The following is a 20631-nucleotide window of genomic DNA, read 5'->3' on the forward strand; positions in this document are numbered from 1 at the left end:
GTAAATGGCAGAAGACATAGTGGTTTATACTATTACGACTAAAAACCCTGAGTCATATAATTCTATAACAACAAACTTACAAAGTCCTCAAGGACGATATTGTAAACTAACTTTAAACACAATGACGACTAAAGCTTGTTTTGCTCTTTTGACACCAGAAGATTTTATTGTTGTGAATGGTAAAAAATACTCCTTTGAAGATACTTACTCAGATATACCACCAACAGGTTTTGTTGACTTATTTAATACTTTAATACGAGTGTAACATGTGCTGCAAACTAGAGCAGGTTTCATTATGTTTGGATGTCCGACTGAGTTTACTATAAACAATATGAGCTATAATACAAAACTTATATCTGGTTTTTACTACCAACAGTTTCCTATAACAGGAAAAGGTGTCATACAAGGAATGTCTGTTCCATTGACTTTAAGTACACCTATTTATATATTGTTTCAAACTTAGGTTCAAAGTGTTATTCGAATGTCGACAGAAACTACTATGACCAAAAGATACTTATGCGTATAAACAACACTTCTCTGCTGGTTTGCCTATTGTTCATTCGAATGCAGAGTTTTCAACCTTAGTGAAACTCAAACACTTTGGCAAGTATAACGTTGACATTAGTTGACGCAAACTTTGTTCCTGTAAAACTTTTATGTCCTATGTATTTGTCAATGACGGCAGAAAGTTTCGAATTGGAAGATGCAACTGGTGAAAGTATTGTATTACAAGAACAACTTCAACAACAAATAGCTCAAGAACAACAAATGCAACAAATAGCTCAAGAAATAAAAAAAATATTTTTTTTATTTTTATAAAAATGTACAGAATAGATGTTTCAGATTTTTATGACTTCCAAGCATTCAGAAATATGTGTCCATTTCGAGACTATAACAAAGCAGTCGAGAATTTGAAACGTTTAGTCATTTATGTCGACTCTGCCCCAGAATGTTATGTTATGAAAGAATGGGATGTAGTCTTTAACAAACCAAGAGCAACAATAGTTTCAGAACAAGAATGTAACAGAAACTTAAGAAAATAAAAGTTGTACAAGTTGGCATGAAGATGTTAGATCTTGGATATCTTATTGTCAAAGTTAGAAGATTTTTCAGTTCGAGGTATAAAGTTTTATACACCTTCTCCAAACTTCTATTCTATCTTCACTGGATATAAATACGAACAAGTAGAATGGAAAGAAAATGTTATAGAAGCTTGGTTAGACCATGTCAAAGAAATTATATGCAATGGAAACGAAAAGGTTTATGAGTATATCTTATGTTGGTTTGCAAAACATCTTACAACATCCAAGTGCTAAAAATGAAACTGCTCTCATTATAATTGGAAAACAAGGAACAGGTAAGAACACTTTCTTTACAGATATCTTATGCAAACTGTTAGAGGGTTATTCGAATCCGAATATGACAAACTTAGAAAACATCTGTGGCAAGTTTAACTCTTCAATAGAGAATATGAAACTTATAGTTTGCAATGAACTTCAAAGTATAGATACAACAAAAGTTTTGAACTCAGATGCTTTGAAGAGTCTTATAACAGACAAAGTTGGAGTTGTTGAAAGAAAATATAAAGACCAAAGAGTTTGTGAAAATGTTGCAAACTTCGTTATGGTTTCAAACAATGCTGTTCCGATGAAGTTAGAAAGTTCTGACAGAAGATATGTAGTTGTCAGAACGTCAGAAGCTCATATGCAAGATACAGAATATTTTGACGACTTAGCAGAAACTTTGACATCTGACTTTTACAACCACTTGTTCTCATATTTTCATGACATTAGATATTTCAAAGTTCAATCCAAGACAAATTCCACATACCGAAGAGAGACAAACATTGTTAGAAGCAAACAAGAGTGTATATGAACTGTTCATAGATGAAACTGACTTTGAGTGTTTAGATGAAAGGTCATTGTACGATTCGTATAAACAATATTGTCAAGAGTATGGTTATATGACAGCGTCTAAACGAACATTCTTGGCAAATGTCAAAAGTCTTTTAGACGTACAGAATGGTGTATATACAAAGAAAAATTTTTCTGAGTAAATTTTAAAAAAAAATATTTTTTTATCCGATAGAAAAGATGACAAAATTCATCTCAGTAAACAAGTACATGTCAGGACTTAAAGAAGAACTAGACCCATTCACATATTTGAATGTTTACTTCTACCATTTTGAAAAGTCTTCATTCAGCAAAGTTTGGAACATCGAACCAGTTAAGTTTGCTATTGTGACTAAAAATGGTGCGAAATTTGAAGACTTAGACATAGAAGGTTTGTTAGCAGTCAAAGAAAGTTTTGACAGAAGGTTCTCAAAACTCGAAGAAGGTAAAGCATACAAACTTGTTATACCTTATGAACCAAAGAAAGCAGACGACTATGAATATTATGAGTCTAAAGTTGTAGAAGTTCAAGGTAAATTGGGTAAAAAAGATTTTAGAGTCTAAGCCAGTGTTTACTCCTAAAGAGGAAGAGAACATTGACATTGACACCAGAAATGTTCTAAAAATAAATTTTATTTTTACATGTCAAATTTCTTCTTCTCTGGCTCAGGTTTCTTTCTTCTCTTCTTCTACTTTCTTTTCTTTCTTTTCTCTCTTCTTCTTTTTCTGGTGGAGTTATGTCAAACTTCTCAGAACCATATTTTGTAAAAGTTCTTTGTCCTTTAATAGCTCTTCTATTCTGTTTTCTATTTCATCTTCAAGAACAGTGCATGTGTCTTCTTTGCATTCTAAGAAGTTTTGTTGGACTTCATCTCTCCAAGAGGCGTCATCTCTGTCAACAAGTCTGTCATTGACAAATTTTAAGACTTCTCTGCTTAATGTTTTATGGTTCTTGTCATATTCCCAGAAACAGAACTTTAGAACAAATTCACCTTTTCTTGTTTACACTATGTAAGATTTTATGGTCGACAGATGTTTTGCTGTCGAAAAGCTTGTCTCGAATATAGATAGCGAAATCGCTAGACATTTTCTAAAAGATAAAAATTTTAATTTTTCTAAAAATATGTTAGAAAAAAAAGTTTGCTGACATTGACAAGAAATTTGAGAATGTTTTTAAATAAGAACAAGAGGAAGTTGGAAAATGCTGCAGATAAAACCCATACATGACAAGTTCTTATTTGCTCCAGAATGGTATAACAGGTCTAATTGCCCACCTGGGTCGGGTAAGACTTTCACTTATCTTAAAATGGCTGCACAACAACAAGAACTAGATGAGAAGAACCCATTCTATGAGTTAGTTGTTATTTGTAGTACTTTCTGGTCAATTTGACCAAACCGTCAATTCGTTCAAAGATATTATAAAGAAGTCTAAGTTAGTATGTATAAAAGACTCTGAGTTGTTAGATTGGATAAAGAAGTACCAAAGAAGAGTTTTGAAGTACAATGCTATAAATGAGTATATAAATTCTAAGTTTAAAGACCCAAATGAGGAAATGCAGAGAATATTAGAGAAGAAACACTTCAGAAACAAACAGAAAGAGATAGAATACATTTCGAAGAAATTGCAATCTTACGATTGGAAGACATACCCTCATAGGTGTCTTCTTATCTTAGATGACTTCGCCTCTCATCCTTTGTTAAAGAACAGAGAACAAGACATGTGTCGAATTCTTAAGAAGCTCAGACACTTTAACATCTCAGTTGTCATTTGTGTACAGACAGCCAAGAGTTTAAGTAAGGATGTAAAGAGAATACTTACTGACATTGTACTTTTCCCCGGATTGTCCGAAGACGATTTTCATGGAACTTATGAAAGAGTCCATGGCAGGTAAGTTTGACAGACATGAACTATGGGAGAAGTACAAAGTCATACAAGACCCTCATACTTCTTTCAGAATTCATATCTACGCAAAAAAGTTCAAATTGTAAAAAGTCAAGCGTAAAAAATGTAAGTGTTTAGTCTTAGTCTGTTGTGGTGCTGGGCTGTCGGTTCTTCTGGCTTTGGAATGGACTCGGTTGGTGGTACGTCGGACATTTCGTTTGTGTCCTGTCGGAAGGAAAGAAACTTTTCCTGTTGGAAAGGAAAAACTTTTCCTGTTGGAAGGAAAAATTTTTTCTGTCGTTCGACCCAAAAAGTTCTCAATTTTCGAAATTTGAATGGTTTTTCGACGAACAACAGGAAAATTTTTTCCAGTTGTCAGGAAATTTTTTTCCTGTCTGAAGGAAATTTTTTTCCAGTTGTCGGGAAATTTTTTTCCAGTTGTTGGGAAATTTTTTTCCAGTTGTCGGGAAATTTTTTTCCAGTTGTTGGGAAATTTTTTTCCAGTTGTCGGGAAATTTTTTTCCTGTCGGATGGAAGGACTCGGAATGCCAGAAGGATTTGACAAGACAATTTACCTTATAGAGCTACCTGAGCCATCTGAAGTCAAGCGTAAAAATAAATGGTTCATCTACTCTACTTACTTGTTTTGAAGTTGTCAAAATACTCTGTTATTTTTTCCTTTAACAATGGCAAATCTTCTTTGAAGGTAAGTATTGTACAACCTTTAATATCATGTGTGTTTGAGGTAACGTATCTTGAACTATTTGTTTCACATCTTCATTTGGTGTCATTGAAATCGGTAAGTTTTCGCGATAGAACCAATTTCTGTCAGATTTGTAAATCTTAGCAAGGTCGTAAAAGCTTTGTTGTGTTTCTTCTGACTAAATGCAACATAACCATATCTCTGTCTTCTTCATTTTCCATCTCTTCAGTATAAATCATATACTTATAGTTCTTTTCCTTTCCTTTTGGTACCGAACGTGGTATTTCTTTTCTGAAGGCTTTTGTCTTTTGCTTCAAGCTTGTTTTCCATCTCTTACACGTTCTTGTCTATGAATTTCATCTAACATCATGAAAATATAAACAAGCGTAACGAGGTGAAGCCCACATTGCAACAGCATTTACAAGAAGTCTATGTACATACAGCCTCTCAAACCAGGAGCCAAATTCTTGCGATTTTTCGTACGGAATCTCTACCCGCGGTTTTCCTCGGGTAGCAAACATATGAGGAAATTCTTCTAAAAGTTCTTTTGTCTGTTGGTTTTCAAACCAATGATGTGCTTGCTTTGTAGAACGAAGAGCAATTCAAATACTTTGCATCTGGTACATATCGTCTTTGACCGAACGAATGAGACGTAACTGTTTGTTATACTGAACCCACTCATATTCTTCATTTATAGCTTCATGGACTATAACTGTTGTTGTGTTCTCTGTTGTTGACATATCTGTTCCTTACATACAAAATAAAAAAAATATTTTATAAAAAACTAGCGTTATTTCCTGACTTTCACAAAAGACCAAAAATAAACGCTTTACATGTATTTTTCAGCAAACTTCGTCAAATAATTTTATAGCTTTACCTATCTCATCTACTTCAAACGTTTCTTTACCTTTCGTGGGAGCACCATACATTTTCTCAAACTTTTCAAGTAGTTCTGTTTCAGCAGCTCTCATATCGTTAACAAACACAACCTTGACTCTATTGACTATACTGTCATATCTTTGAGTTATATTATATGTTCTTCTATTTATATCTTTTTGTATTGAAGTCCTTCGGTTTCTGAACGATGTAAAGTAAGCCCTCACTGCAACGTTCAGTATCGAATGAACCATATGTTATGAAGTTATATCCAACAACTGGGTCTAACCATAACAAAACTATTGGTATAAGACTTTTGTCTATAAGATATGCTGTAGTTCCATAGAATCTTACCGATATCATAAGCTCAGGATTTCTTGTCAAAATTTTCTGAGTTGAAGCAATTCCAACCCAATGGGATGTTTTCTTTCCAGATGGAGATATAATGTCTGACAAAGAATATTTGTTGTATTTCTTTGAGTATCTTACGTTTAAATCACCTATTCGAACCACTTTGGTGTCATTGTCTATCTTTCTAACTGTTTCAAACTCAGTGTTTGTCATTTTCTGTTTCTTACATACAAAATAAAAAATATTTTTTTAAAAAAACTAACTTTATTTTTTCTATCTTGTATAAAAGATATGATTTCAGGGATTTTTTTGACGAAGTGTCAAAGTTCACTTGGTAAAAAAATAACAGTTATATAATGAAATTTGGTCATTTTTTTACGATTTTCATGAGTTTTAGGCGAGTAAGATTTTCTATCTTGTATAAAAGATATGATTTCAGGGATTTTTTTGACGAAGTGTCAAAGTTCACTTGGTAAAAAAATAACAGTTATATAATGAAATTTGGTCATTTTTTCACGATTTCAGGGATTTTTTTGACGAAGTGTCAAAGTTCACTTGGTAAAAAAATAACAGTTATATAATGAAATTTGGTCATTTTTTTACGATTTTCGTACGGAATCTCTATCCTCGGTTTTCCTCGGGTAGCAAACATATGAGGAAATTCATGAAATTTGGTCATTTTTTTCAGCAAAAATATATTTTAGGTGAAGAGGTGAGATCTCACCTCTTTTCTCACCTCTTTTTTCACCTCTTGAATTTTCATGAGGGTCACCAGGTCACTCGGTCACTCGGTCAACTAACATCTTTTTGAAAATGGTGACAACATGACATTTTGACAACAGTCCAGGAAATAAACTTCTTCGTATATGTTTTGTCATGATTTCATCGAAATGAGTGTAAATGTTTTGTCAAACATGAGCGTAAATGAACCAAAAATATATTTTAGGTGAAGAGGTGAGATCTCACCTGTTTTCTCACCTCTTTTCTCACCTGTTTTTTTCACAAGCGTTTTACATGAATTGTACGATGTATATTTGAAATTCTAAACAGTTTTGTAGCTTCGATTTCTTCTGTCAGTATGTCAAAAGTTTTCACTATGCCGAATGTTTCTTTATATTTCTTCTTGACGTCAGATAGAAGGAAATCTTCTGCTGTTGGATAGTTTTTGTTCAGAAATGTCAACATGTCCATTTTATCTTCTGCTGGTTTCTCTACTTCTTTCTTTAAGTCAGCATAGTCGTTTCGCATACGTTCTATCTCTTTGACGGAGTAGTTATATTTCCTCATTGCTGCTTTACATTTAGAACATTGTGGGTTCATTTTAGCATTGTACATTGAAATTTGTCCTGCAAGTACAACTATAGCGTCAATGGTTTTCTTTAACTCAAACATAGCGGGTCTTATTTGTTCATTCCATATTTTACATCTTCTATCTTTATCTCTTATCTGCCATACACATTCAGCAACTAACGAAACAAAGTTGTCGTAGGTCTTAAATTCTTCAGATTTATATATGTCAGAGATGTTCTTATATACCATATCGCAGTCTTTGTCCATGACTTTGTGGTTGCAATGAAATCCAAGAAACTCATAGTTTACCTTTCGTATGAACTTCTTTATTTCTACTGAGTCAGTTGCTTTGACTTCTATTTCATCGAATTCAGGAATAGTGAGCTTTTGTTGTTGGATTTCAGGAAGTTTAGGTAGATGGTCAATAATATCCTGCATTTCGTAAAGATACTGTTCATTTGTTTCATCTTTTGCAGTGCAATCTAAATCTCCTTGGAGAAGTTCTTGCTTTATCTTCTGGATTTCTGTTTCGAAAGTATATGAAGAAGGAATGAAGCTTTTCATTTCTACTAACATTGAAGTTGGGTTCATGACTAAAGAGTTTGGTGAAGTTGTTGCTAACATGTTCTTACAATAAAAATAAAAAATATTTTTTTAAAAAAACTAACTTTATTTTTTCTATCTTAAGGAAATTCATGAAAATTCAACGGGTGAAAAAAGAGGTGAGAAAAGAGGTGAAATCTAACATGCTAACATAAAATATATTTTTTGGTGGTACGTCGGACATTGTCTTGAAACAGTACAAATATTGTTCTGAAACAGTACAAATATTGTTCTGAAACAGTACAAATATTGTTCTGAAACAGTACAAATATTGTTCTGAAACAGTACAAATATTGTTCTGAAACAGAACAAATATTGTTCTGAATCAGAACAAATATTGTTCTGAAACAGAAAATTTTTCTCACAAATTGAGAGCTTTTACGGGAAATTTGTTCTGAATCAGAACAATACTTGTTCTGAAACAGTACAAATATTGTTCTGAAACAGTACAAATATTGTTCTGAAACAGTACAAGACTAGTTCTGAAACAGAACAATGGACAACATCGAGCCATTAGATGAGGCAATTTACCTTATAGAGATAAATGAAGTTGTTAAGCAGTACTTGGGCAAGGACAAAGCCAACAAGTCCCTCGGCTTCTGGTTGTCTGGAAGAGGTGCCTTGAATCTCGAGACTTCGACTGGAATTCCAATTCAAATACCAGACGGGACAGCCTACGACGACATAAAGCAAGCAAAGAAGGAAGCCATTATAAAGTTCCTAAACAAACGTCCTTGGATAAAAATACCAAACAGAGAGAGTCCAATTCCACGAATTATACAAATTCTCCGAGCACTCTTACACTTCTCTGGTCAACCATTCTACATAACTACAGAAGGTGACATGGTGACCCCTTCAGTAAACATCTCATTTTAACTCACTTTTTTTCTATCTTAAGGAAATTCATGAAAATTCAACGGGTGAGAAAAGAGGTGAAAAAACAGGTGAGATCTCACCTCTTCACCTAAAATATATTTTTATTGAAAAATGACCAAATTTCATGAGTTTTCTACGATGTTAGAAATGAGGTTAGAAATGAGGTTAGATCTAACATGCTAACATAAAATATATTTTTGGTGAAAAATGACCAAATTTCATGAGTTTTCTACGATGTTAGAAAAGAGGTGAAAAATTAGGTTAGATCTAACCTCTTCACCTAAAATATATTTTTGGTTCATTTACACTCGTTACGATGAAGAAGTCTTGACATTTTCCCGACTGTTGTCAAAATGTCATGTTGTCACCATTTTCAAAAAGATGTTAGTTGACCGAGTGACCGAGTGACATGGTGACCCCTTCAGTAAACATCTCATTTTAACTCACTTTTTTTCTATCTTAAGGAAATTCATGAAAATTCAACGGGTGAGAAAAGAGGTGAGAAAACGTGTTAGATCTCACCACTTCACCTAAAATATATTTTTCAATACTTTTTCAGCACTTTTCCGTAGTTATATATGAAAGACAATTCGAGATAAAAGTCATAGTACAATGGAACAATATGTTGCACACCATTTGTTGTGAACCAAACTTGAAAGTCAGAGAAATGTTACTAGGTGTTCGTAGAATTTAGAAGCAAAGTCATAAAGTCCTTACCGATACATAGAAAACTATTGTTGCTTGAACTGAAACTTGCATGGCACATAACATTTTGAGGGTCAAACACGTTTCTATAAACTGTCAAATCTGCTGGTGGAAGTATAAATTTAAATGGACCATCTGGTGGTAATGGTTCGTTCTGGTTTAGTAACCGAAGAAATTGTGCCCAAAACGTTTGTCTACTTTCCAAAATAAAAACTCTGTATCTCTTGGAGGGTTAATTTCAATCTTTTGAAATGAAACGGTGGAGTTCATCTTGTCATATTCTAGTTTCAGATAGTATGTTTCCATTTAGTAAAGAGTCGTATTTTTCTTGAAATTCCCAATAATATTGTTCATTTGAGTTTGAAAGTCATTTAGAGTTTTCTCAAGACTTTCGTCTGAACGAACTGTAAAGATTCTCATTTCATCAAATTTGTCTATAAGACCATCAGAACCTTTATACTGCCCATGAAAATATACTGCGAACATAAACGCGTTAGTTCTATTTGAAAACAAAACTCTTCTAAATCCTATTGCCTTTGCATCTGAAGGACTTGAAGCCAACGAATTGGATAGTCAAACCTGTATGCTCGGGATGAAATTTCTTCATCTGAAAATAGTCCTACCAGCATTTGTATAGATATAGTCTAACGGTTTTGTATCTACTACTTTTGTTCTTTGTTTTTCAACCTGAAGCATTTAATATATGTAAAAATATATGGTTTAAAAAACGTTTTTACTTCATGCAATTTTTTACTTCATGCAATGTTTTATTTCTGTGCCGTCTTCAAGTATGCCCCAATATTTCCTTTTCGATATTACATGAACTTCGGAAAATACCTTATCTAGCTTAAAACAGCCCATCTTTTCACCGACCATTCCCATTTCAATGAGTTTGTTGTACCCTTCTTCGTTCGTCATGAGTGCGTCAATGTTCTCATAGTAAACCTTCACTTTGGATTTGACTTCCGAGAAGAATTTGTTGTATTGTCAAGGACTGCCTTTGCGAACTGAGGGTAAACCAATGTTCGACAATAGGTTTTAATGTGGTTACTAAGCCACTTTGACTTGAGTGAACTCGTACTTCAAAACAAAAGGAGAAAACCTTTCAACAAAGTTGTCGACCTTCTCATAATGTTTACTCTTCATCTTTTGAGGTTTCTTAATGGAATATCCCCATGTCGAATTCATAAGCAATTTGAGTGTCATTGCAAGTTTGGGGTTTGAAGCTTTCCTAATATCATACAGTTGTTGTATGACTTTTCCAACTGTATAGTTCCTTCCGGGAACTCACCATCTTCGTTTGGAATTCCAGTCGGAATATATTGGACAAACCTCATGTATGCAGCGTTAAGGTCGACATAGTATATCTTTTCGTTTGAGTCGAACTTGTCGCAACCAATTGGTCCAGTTTGTGGAAATTCAAGTGAGTCTCTTATCTTCTGAGAAACTTCTCCTGTTATCTCATAAACATCGTCGAAGCAACCTGTTTCATATAAAACCTTCTGACCTAACTCAGATGCTCTCCAATACAATTTGACGTCAATTGGATGTCTCAATGGAAGTTTGTTTATAGCATCTTGAAGTTCTTGCAACCTCATTGGAAGTTCTTCTGGTTCAGGTTGGTATCCGAACATACCAACCCCTTGTGGAATTGTGTACTTCTTTTGTACTAGAACTTTGTCTGGAACAACTTTTGGTCTTGCTAACAATGAAAAGTTTGTTTCGTCTTTTGGTACAAAAGTTTCTGTCAGCTTGTCATCTGGAATTGGTTCCAACAAACTTTCTCGAAAAGAATGTTTACAGCTCTGACAATGTTGCACTTGCCTTTTCCGAACAATGGGTTTGTAAGACTTTCGTTCAACATGAAGTGGTTGTGGACAATTACAATCTTCAACCATGGCAATTTGAAGTCAACAACATAGTCGTCATGTGAAGAACCTTTAGCTGTAGGTATGTTGACTCGGATATTGACATTTGCCAACGGTGTAATTTTTGCCAATTGACCTCTGAGAATGTACCTTGTCTTCACACATGACTCAAGATACTTCATTTTCTCATCTGTAACAAGACCAGAGTTCCTGAGACATGTAAGAATGCAAGGTTCATTGACAATTGTTTCAATTGAATTGTAAATTCCATACCTTGTCAAGTCAATGTCAGACTTATTTCTGAACGGGAAGTATCCAGCATGTTGTCTGACTGCTTGAGGGTTAGGTTGGTACCATTCGAACTTGACACTTGCAATTCCTTCAATTGCATTCAAAATGTCTGAGTCGGAGTCAACCATTTGTTCTCTCTTTGTAGTCTTGAAAGCGTCAAGAAGCATTGCAGCTGTTGTGACATTGCCATATGCATAGTAAATGTGACCATCCAAATCTGTTATGGTCAATCTGAGATTGTGTCCTTTCTTATTTCCGTCATGAATTGCAGCAAGTACACCCATGAAGCCTTCTTTGTTCTTTCCTTCGTCAAAGTTTACTGTAAAGGTTCGACCAGATGTAATTTGACTTCTAACTTCACGGTACTTCTCATATGCATATCTTGTTCTTTCCATGGGAGCATGTGCGTCTTCACTTTTCCTTTTTTCCTTCTCAAAGGATGCAATTGTTCGTCATGTTTCCAGTAGAATTGGCAAAGCCGTCGTGTCCTTCAACTTGAGGTTCACTAACATCGAAAGGCATGTCCATAAGACGTTCTTCTTCTAACCTCTCTAGTCTGTTTGGATAATTTGCACGTGCTGTTTCCAAATCCATTTCGTAGCGAAGACCAGACAATTTGTCATAGACTTTTATGGGTCTTCCCTTCCTATATTTAAACTTCTTCGAAACTCTCCAACCATATCTTTGCAACTCTGCTTTTATTCTAGCAGATTTTCTATCCATTCTATATGGGGGCATTTTTATAAAATAAAAAAATATTTTTTTCTTTACTTTACATAACCGCCTGCTGCCATAAGTCTTTGACGCCAACCCATACCAGCTAATGAAGGTTGACTTGGTTTAGTTTCCAAACTAAACTTTGGTTTTGGTTTATCTTCAGTTTTTGGTTTTTCTTCTTCTATCGGTTTTTCGTCACTTTTCGGTTCTCTGACTTTACTTCACTTGCAGGAACAGTTGTGTCGTCAACATCTTCATAAATATCATATGCCATTTGTTTTTGTGTTTCCTTTCAACTTTTGTGTTTGTTGTAAAGTTTAGAATATTTCGACTCTAAGTCAATGAGATGTTCTATAATGAACTGTTGGTCAGTGAAGTAAACTTTTCCATCTGTTGTCTCGAAAGCTCCTTCAGACTTCAATATTTTATTTGTGAGAGTCTGTTTCTTTTTTGAGATACTTGCCGTTCCATTTTTATGAAAAGTGACTTTGTAGTTAGGGTTTGTATTTCCAGACCTGGCACTTTCTATTATTGAATTTTTCTCTTCATCTGTAAGTTCTTTGACAGGTTTTGACAATGGTTCTGAACTTTTTGTTTGTGGTGTCAAATCTACCGTTTCAACTTCTTCGGTCATTTCATCTCAGTAAAAATTTTAGTTTGGTTTGTTTTCAACTGGTTGTTGTTGTTTTTTAAGTCGGTCTAAAACTTCCTGAGGTATAGGAAGAACTTGACAAACACGTTGTGTAACTGCTGGAAGTCGACAAATCCATTTGAACCCATTTGTCTCAATGCTGTATTGTTCATTTCATCTCAGTAAAAAACTTTACATTCCCCACGTTTGAGGCGGTTGAGGTTGGTTATTGTTTACCCACTGTTGTGCATGGTTATATCCTCTGTTAAAGAATCTTTCACCTTGGTCCATATAGTTCCTGCTTGGTTATAGTAGTCATTTGCTTTGTTATAATAGTTTCCTGCTTGTCTTCCTACATTGTCCATCCATCCTTGAACTTTTCCTCTTGTTTCAGGATTTGGAATAAGATTTGTTGCATCTCGTGCTACATCCCAACCTTTCTGTACAGTTTGTATAATAGGTTGTGCTTTCTCTTTAAGTATACCTAATGTACTCAAAATCTTCCTTCCAACTCCAAATACACCTCTGCTATTGTTCCCACTGCGGGCAAAAATCTAGATGCAACTCCTGCTAACGCGCCAAATAAACCCATTTCTTATGGGTTAAAAAATGACGAATCCAAACAAGGACCCTATGTTTCTAAGGCAACAAAAAAAGCACTCATGATAAAAATCTTTAGTTCAACACCAAATGCTTGGTTTATGGATTCTTGGAAAACATTCCGAGAGTTAGAACAGATGGACCACCATACTGGCTAATATTTGTTGGTCAAAACACAAGATACTGTGAAGCCATACCATTATGGTCCAAAAATATTTTAGATATCTTAGCAGCTTTGACAATATTCGTTGACAAATACCATCCAACAAAACTAACATCTGACTGTGAAAGTTCTTTCAAATCAGACGATGTAAAAAACTATCTGCGTTCAAAAAATGTAAACCAATATTTCATTGTCGACCAAAACCATTCTGCTCTTGGTGTCATTGACGGTTGTATAAAAATGTTAAGAGACTTAAACCAACCACAAGGTGGTGAAGCAAATGAAATGTCATATGACGACAAATATAGACACTTCTCCATGGCAAAGATGAGACAAGTTTTAAATATTTACAATAGCCGTAAACAAAAAGGTTTGGGAAACCATTCCCCCGAAGAAATGAAAAACAACCCTGACTTAGAGAAAGACTATATATTTAATAATTTAGTCAAAAGAGACAACAAGAAAGAATGCCGGGCTTCAAACTTCAGAAAGGTGACAAAGTAAAAATAGAAATACCTAAACGCGACCCATATGAAAATACTATTGACTATGACAACAATGGGAACCCGACAGGTACTCACATTCGTGTTCGTAAAAATAGAAGAAAGTATACAAGAGAATATTATGAAGTTTTAGGCAAACATGGCAAATGTACACACTGCAAGCAGAAGATAAAACTACTATTGTCAGACCTCGTTTCAAACTTGTCAAAGTTCAAGGTGGTATACTTTCAAAGACAGTTCCTAACCAATATAAGACAACTCCTGACGAATATGCTAAAGAAGTGGAACATGACGACTAAGCAATTCTATACCATGCGTAAACTGTCATGTAAGGTGGCATGTAGTCTTTACTTTGTCCCGTTGTTTGCGTATATCCCGAAACGCGATGTGTATGGTTTCCTCCTCCCTCAGTGTTACTCCAGTAACAATTTATAGCAAACTTAACGTTGTCTTTAACATCATATCCTTTACCTTTTGTCATTGCTGACCAATCCCAATATCTATGCTTATGCCAACCTGCTTGAGATGTACTTAAATCTATGTAGTGACTGTGCGCAGGTAAATTTTCACCTGAAATCGTTTTACTTCCACCTGTTTCCTTTGAAGAGTTTGCACAATACAAAAACCTGTCGACTATTTGAGTCCAAGTTCCAAAACCCAGAACTGTTTCTGGTCTGGTAGAGTTCATTGACGTATAAATAGAGCCTATAGGATATAATGTTTGAAGTATTTCTGTCTTTAATGTTTGAAGCTCTGTTTTGTCTGCTTTCTTGTCATATAAATCTTGAGCAGTGAATTTAATATTATGTTCATCCTTCATGACATAAACATCTTTACATCTAATGTTTCTCATCGTCGTTATGTCGTCATCCGATGTTAAACCTTGTGGAAAGTTAGGAGGTTTCCAATATAATACATCCCACCAGTTTCTTCAACCGTTCCTTCAATACTTTCTATAGCAACAGTTGTAAAACTTGTATGTGTATGGTTCTTATCTGCTTTCTTTTCAAGGCTAACGTTTAAGTCTGTTATTTCAGAAGATGTATGTGTATGTCCAACGGCACTTTTCCTGTTTAAGGTTTCTTGTAAGTTTGTAATATTTGCAATGGTATGTGTATGAGTCTTTTTAGAATATTCGTTTTCAGCTCTTGTCACTTCACTTGACATTTTATTGTCAACATATGTTTTGTCTGCTAGTTCAGGATGAGTATGTTCTTTTGTTGCATATGTTGCATCTGCTCTGTCATGTTCTTCTTGAACTTTTTCAATGACATATGTTTTGTCTGCTTTGTTGTCAACATCTGCTTTCAAAAGAAGTTCTTTTATAGGTTTCTCGTTTAAAGTTCCTTTTGTTGGATTTATACAAACAGTATGGTTCTTATTGTCTTGAAACAGAAACTCATCTGTCATTGGGTTTAATGTCAGTTTTAAGTTTCCTTCTTTCAATGACTCAGATATCTTAGAATAGTTTGAAAAGTTTGTTGTGTTCTTATTTAGAGCTTGTATAATGAGTTGTCGGTTGTGTTGTATTTCTCTCATAGACGCTGTTTCATTTGACATTTTTATTCTAGATAAAATATGCTTTCAATAGAAAAAGAAAATTCAAGAGTTGCTACAACTAAACCATTAGATGAACTTTTTACGAATGTCGGTCAAAAGTTTGAGACAGAGACCGTAAAGCATGAAGGCTATCGTTTTGACTACCCGTTAAGATGGTTAAGAGACCCATCTGTCACAAAAGCTATTGGCTTTCGTAGAATGAAGTTCATTTCAGAAGCCATACATGGTTTCCCATTTACGGTCGGTTTTGAAGTTCGATACTATAACAAAGAAAAACGTATGTATGAGAAATTTGAACAGGGAAAACTTTTACAAGTGAATTTGCTTGTAAAACTTAGAAACAACTCTTCAAGCTTTTCAAGAAAAAATAAACGACATCTATATCGAATATGCAAAGCAGTATAACATTGACGAAGGAGAGTACCATCTCGATATTATATATGACAGGAAAAATGCAACTGTTAAAATCAATAGAATAGAAGACCTTGGAGAAAACGTTTATATTTCTACAAAATATAACAATTTGGCATGGTATAGATTTCTGAGGATGTTAAATCAGCCTGCAGAATATCCAGTACACCCGGACTTTTATGAAGTCGAAAACCCTAATGGAACATATGAAAATGTTTTCGACTCAGATGCTATTATCGTTCATGCTTCATTTTCTGGTGCGCAAAACTCTTTTTTATGCTTGGCAAATGACTTTTACGAAAAACCTACAAAGCTATATGAACCACCAAGTGGAAGTATTTCAGACTTTCAAGTATGGTTTACAACAGATGGAAGAAGAGAATAGTTCCATTATACCATGCGTTTTACTTAGAACTTAGTTTCATATACAACTACTATCGAACGGTAAAAAATAATTTTTTAATACGGTTGAGGTGTTGGATTTGGTTGCCAACTAGACTGTGGTGCAGGTTCAGGCTGTTGTATAACAGGAGCTTGTTCTTCTGGTTCAGGGTCTTTAGGTATAATACCAACAAACTGACCTACTCTTTTACCAATATTTTTGACTCCGTTCCAAATTCCTCTTCCTACGGTTTTTATTCCATTCCATATACCTCTTCCAACTCTTCTGAAGAAGTTTCCAATACTACTGAAGAAACCCATTTTACTATATGTAAAAATCTAATGTCCGCCTAGTCTCTTACGTTTCCTGTTGAGTTCCATAGCATTTTTAACTGGAGCTCATACATTCTGTTTCTCCTCTGGTAGAAAACATATTCTGGGTCAACTCCTGTGTTCGCGTCATCTGCATAAAGTTGTTTATATCCCACTTCAGGGTTTGTATAAAACTCTTTCCATCTCATATTTGCATACCATGGTGGCAAACCTAACGCAGCGTCATTTGACATGGCAGTTTGCATTTGTACATCTGTTGGCACTTGACCATAGTTTGCCATTGCAGTTTGTATTCTAACTTCATTTGGAATATTCTCTGGGTTTGGTTGTCCAGGTTGCTGTGCATTCGCTAAGTTCTGTGCGTCCATTTAATATTAGATAAAAATATCTCTTACGAGTACATATGCTGAACATTTGCAGGCATTGGTTCATCTTTATATTCTCTGTACTTTTCTGCCACGTCAAATAAATAAATGACACAATGGAAAAAACCTAAAACAAGTAGTCCTATTTCAAACCACATTTACTTACTAGTAAAATTTCTTTGTTATGACACTTTCTCCGGTTTATAGGACCTCTCTCATATTCTATCTTGTCATATCTAAACTCATAGTCATGTATGTCCTCTAACCATCTCATAACGGTTTCCAAACCACTTTTATCGGATGTAAAGTAAAAGCATGGATGGTTATGTATAACGTCTAAAGTTTCTAAAGAGTCTCTCAAAGTCCAGTCTACTTGGTATTGAAAATCCCATGTGTTATAGAACGGCGGGTCCACTATAAAGAAAACATTTTCCTTGTCTTTATATTTTTCATAAACTCTGTCCAATGACATCTCACAAACTCTATACCCTCAATATATTTTTCTATGTCCTCTTTGAAAACATTTGTATAGTTAAGATATAAAACTTTTGACATAAGTGTTTCAATGTCATGAACTCTTATAGCACACTATATAATAGTCTAGCAGATATACTATCCCAGTCTATATATTCTGCTTTTTTCAAAACCTCTCTCACAATATTTTTCTATCTAATGGTATACGTTCCATCTTACCTATAGGTATCTTTTCTTTTAACTCTTTCAATATATTGTTTGTGTCTGGAATATGTTTGAGACGGTTCATATAGTTGTCGAAGTCATTGCATATAATCTTTGAGTCAGGAAATACGGTATGACATAAATGGGATATATAGAAACTTCCACCGAACAAATCTACAAATGTTAGACCATTCGGTAGTTTCTTAAGTTCCTCAATAGAATATCTTTACATCTACTCTTATTTCCAAAGAACGGTAACGGTGGTTTTGTAAAATTCATTTATATATAATAATAAAAAATGTTTTTTCCTGAAAGTGACAGAAAAGTGACAAAACATGAAAAACATATATAATTTGTGAAAAGCGACACATTATATAATGTTTTCGACCCAGAAGAAGGCTTCTCAAAGTATACTTCCTTGGAACGCCTGTAACTTTTCCTGTAGCGACGATAGACCCTTACTTGTCCGGACAAAGTTATACTAAACATCTTCAGGGCTAGAGGGCACGAAGTGCCTGGAGGCCCCATTACCTTTTTTTTTTTTTTTTTTTTTTATGTTTCAGAATTACATGATCCAAAATATCATATTTATCTATAAAATCTTCTTCATAAAATTGAATGGAAGATGAGCTGAATTCTTTAAGCGAAGAACTCAGAGATTATGTAATTCAACGCGAAGATTTCAGTGTAGAAAAGATTATCGCTGAAGGTGGACATGGAAAAGTATACTTTGCAAGAAATAAAACAAATCAAATTTCATGTGCACTCAAAGAACTCAACGTTGAAGCATTTAATGATAAAACTATAAAAGAGTATAAGCAAGAAATCAAAGTAATGTCACTTTCTAACAATTTTTTTGTTGTTCCATTTGTTGGATTTACAACTAAACATCCGTATACAATAATCACACGATTTATTCCAAATGGAAGCGTATATGAAGCATTACATTCAACTGATTCTTCAAAAAAACTTACAGGTACCCAAAAAACAATAATTGCTCTTGGTGTAGCTGCAGGTATGGCTCATCTTCATTCTCGTGGCATAATACATAGAGATTTAAAGTCTCTTAACGTACTTTTAGACTCAAAAACATATCCGAAAATTTGTGATTTCGGATTATCTCATTTTGACACAGATTCATCAATTATTGACCAAAATACAGGAACACCACACTTGATGGCACCAGAATTGTTCGAATCTAAACCGTATACAAACAAAGTTGACGTTTATTCTTACGGAATTTTATTATACGAATTATTAACTTCAAAAATACCATTTAACGGAATGACGTCATTACAAATCATGAATGCAGTCTGCATAGAGAAAAAGAGACCAAAAATACCAGATTCTGCTCCAGAAAAATTAAAATTTCTAATAAATTTATGTTGGTCGCAAAATCCAGATTTCAGACCATCATTCGACAGTATATATCAATTATTTGCTGATCACAAGGTCGGATTCGATCAAACTGACTTTAATGAAGTTGATAAATTAATTTCAGAGTTTTCATCGATGTCAGATAAATACAGTAACTCTATAGCATACAGATATAGCAAAGATATCGTTAATGATCAAAACGAAGAAGATATAATAAATTATATTTCAATAATCGAGTTTGGAGACAAAGATTCAATTGAGATCTGCGCCAAAACATTACCTTTAAAGCAAATACCCAATTTCTTTGAAGCAGTTCGATATTTTTTGAAAAATACCAAAAATGAAATTCCAATTTTGAAAGATCTACTGATAATTATCCTCAAAATGATCACTACTAATACTAAGAATACAAAGGCCTTTGCAAATTCAGGGATTATCGACATTTTACCGTTTAATTCAGATTATTATAAAATATCTTTTTCAATTTTGGAGCCAGTCATAGAGATTTATCCAAGAACAGTTACAGAAGACATCATTGAGGCCATATTTGCGTTTTCGGAGTCAGATCCCTTGAAAGTACTCCGTTTATCCAAAATTGTTTCTTTACATTTCGATTCTTTGGAGAAAACGAAGTGGTTTTTCGCAAACGAGCTTATGAATCGATCAGAAACATTCATGAATACAAAATACTCTTTATTGTACATTAGAATATTAAGACAGATCCTTTAAAACTCTTCAATCTTTAGAGATTCAAGAATTGAAAAAATTTCAAAAAATTTTGTCAAATTTTTGGAAAAAAGTGACAACAAAAAAGAAATTTACTTGGAACTTGCCGCAATACGTCCAGAAACATTAGATATAGATCCATCTTCATTATCTAAGGATTTATCCAATGAAAATCGTGTTTACGTTTTAAATTTGCTGTCAAACACTGTTCCACGACGAGTAAGTACAGAATTGATTGAAGCACTGGCTAAGCCTGACCACGAACTTGTTAAGATCGCATTGCTTAAGATTTCTGGCGCTCATAATTCGATAATTATAAAAACATATGGCAAATGGTCAAACTGCGTATCCAGTATTGACACAATTAAGATACTGGCATGCTGTGCTACTTCAAAACAGTACAAACAAGAGATTTTGCAGATTGAAAATCTTCCTTCAGTTATTTCTAAAGCTTTAGAAGATAAAACCAGAGAAACACTTGTAATTGTTAAGGAATTCCTTAAATTCATCGGAATCTCCAAAGATTTTGTTGTTGAATTACAAAAATTTGATTTCGTTAAAAAGTTATTGACATATTCCGATGATTCCGAGAACCTCTATTCAGTTTTTGCTATATTAGATCGGATTTTACGTTTATCTTTCACGAAAGATTGTTTAGATTTTATTAAAATTGCAAAAGACTCATTGAACACGAATTATCTCCAGAAACCATCTCTTTCTTTCCTTTCTCTTATTTGTGCACTCGACCAACAAGCAAAGTCTTCTGTTATTTCATCAGGAGTTATTAACACATTAAAGAGCGCAAATATATCGGATAATTCAGCACAACTCGCTGAAATACTATCAAAC

General features: G+C 34.1%; 4 protein-coding genes and 6 pseudogenes across 10 annotated transcripts, besides 1 other annotated feature; 4 read left to right on the plus strand and 6 right to left on the minus strand.

Moving 5' to 3' along the window:
• Positions 1-18233: part of a mobile genetic element that runs on past the window's edge.
• TVAGG3_0971160 lies at positions 3446-3895 on the plus strand (annotated as a pseudogene). Its single transcript has one exon. A coding segment is annotated over exon 1 (450 nt).
• Positions 4408-5103, minus strand: TVAGG3_0971170 (annotated as a pseudogene). Its single transcript has one exon. A coding segment is annotated over exon 1 (696 nt).
• Positions 5364-5917, minus strand: TVAGG3_0971180 (annotated as a pseudogene). Its single transcript has one exon. A coding segment is annotated over exon 1 (554 nt).
• Positions 6704-7618, minus strand: TVAGG3_0971190 (organellar and viral DNA polymerase type B; the record flags this gene model as incomplete). The annotated part of the gene is made up of 1 exon (XM_001297206.1): positions 6704-7618. One exon carries the CDS (start codon positions 7616-7618, stop codon positions 6704-6706), a length of 915 nt encoding a protein of 304 aa, XP_001297207.1.
• Positions 8093-8473, plus strand: TVAGG3_0971200 (uncharacterized protein; the record flags this gene model as incomplete). Its single annotated transcript, XM_051253688.1, has 1 exon — positions 8093-8473. One exon carries the CDS (start codon positions 8093-8095, stop codon positions 8471-8473), a length of 381 nt encoding a protein of 126 aa, XP_051079262.1.
• Positions 10999-12060, minus strand: TVAGG3_0971210 (annotated as a pseudogene). The gene has a single exon. A coding segment is annotated over exon 1 (1062 nt).
• On the plus strand, positions 13387-13952 carry TVAGG3_0971220 (annotated as a pseudogene). The gene has a single exon. A coding segment is annotated over exon 1 (566 nt).
• Positions 14489-15511, minus strand: TVAGG3_0971230 (annotated as a pseudogene). Its single transcript has one exon. A coding segment is annotated over exon 1 (1023 nt).
• TVAGG3_0971240 (serine threonine-protein phosphatase family) lies at positions 16382-16624 on the minus strand (the record flags this gene model as incomplete). Its single annotated transcript, XM_051253689.1, has 1 exon — positions 16382-16624. One exon carries the CDS (start codon positions 16622-16624, stop codon positions 16382-16384), a length of 243 nt encoding a protein of 80 aa, XP_051079263.1.
• Positions 18234-18297: 64 nt separating the features above from the next.
• On the plus strand, positions 18298-20631 carry TVAGG3_0971250 (protein kinase protein; the record flags this gene model as incomplete). The annotated part of the gene is made up of 1 exon (XM_001330053.1): positions 18298-19785. The coding sequence occupies one exon, from the start codon at positions 18298-18300 to the stop codon at positions 19783-19785; it is 1488 nt and encodes a 495-aa protein (XP_001330088.1).

Source organism: Trichomonas vaginalis, chromosome I, assembly GCF_026262505.1.
Source record: "Trichomonas vaginalis G3 chromosome I, whole genome shotgun sequence".
Classification (NCBI taxonomy): domain Eukaryota; phylum Parabasalia; order Trichomonadida; family Trichomonadidae; genus Trichomonas; species Trichomonas vaginalis.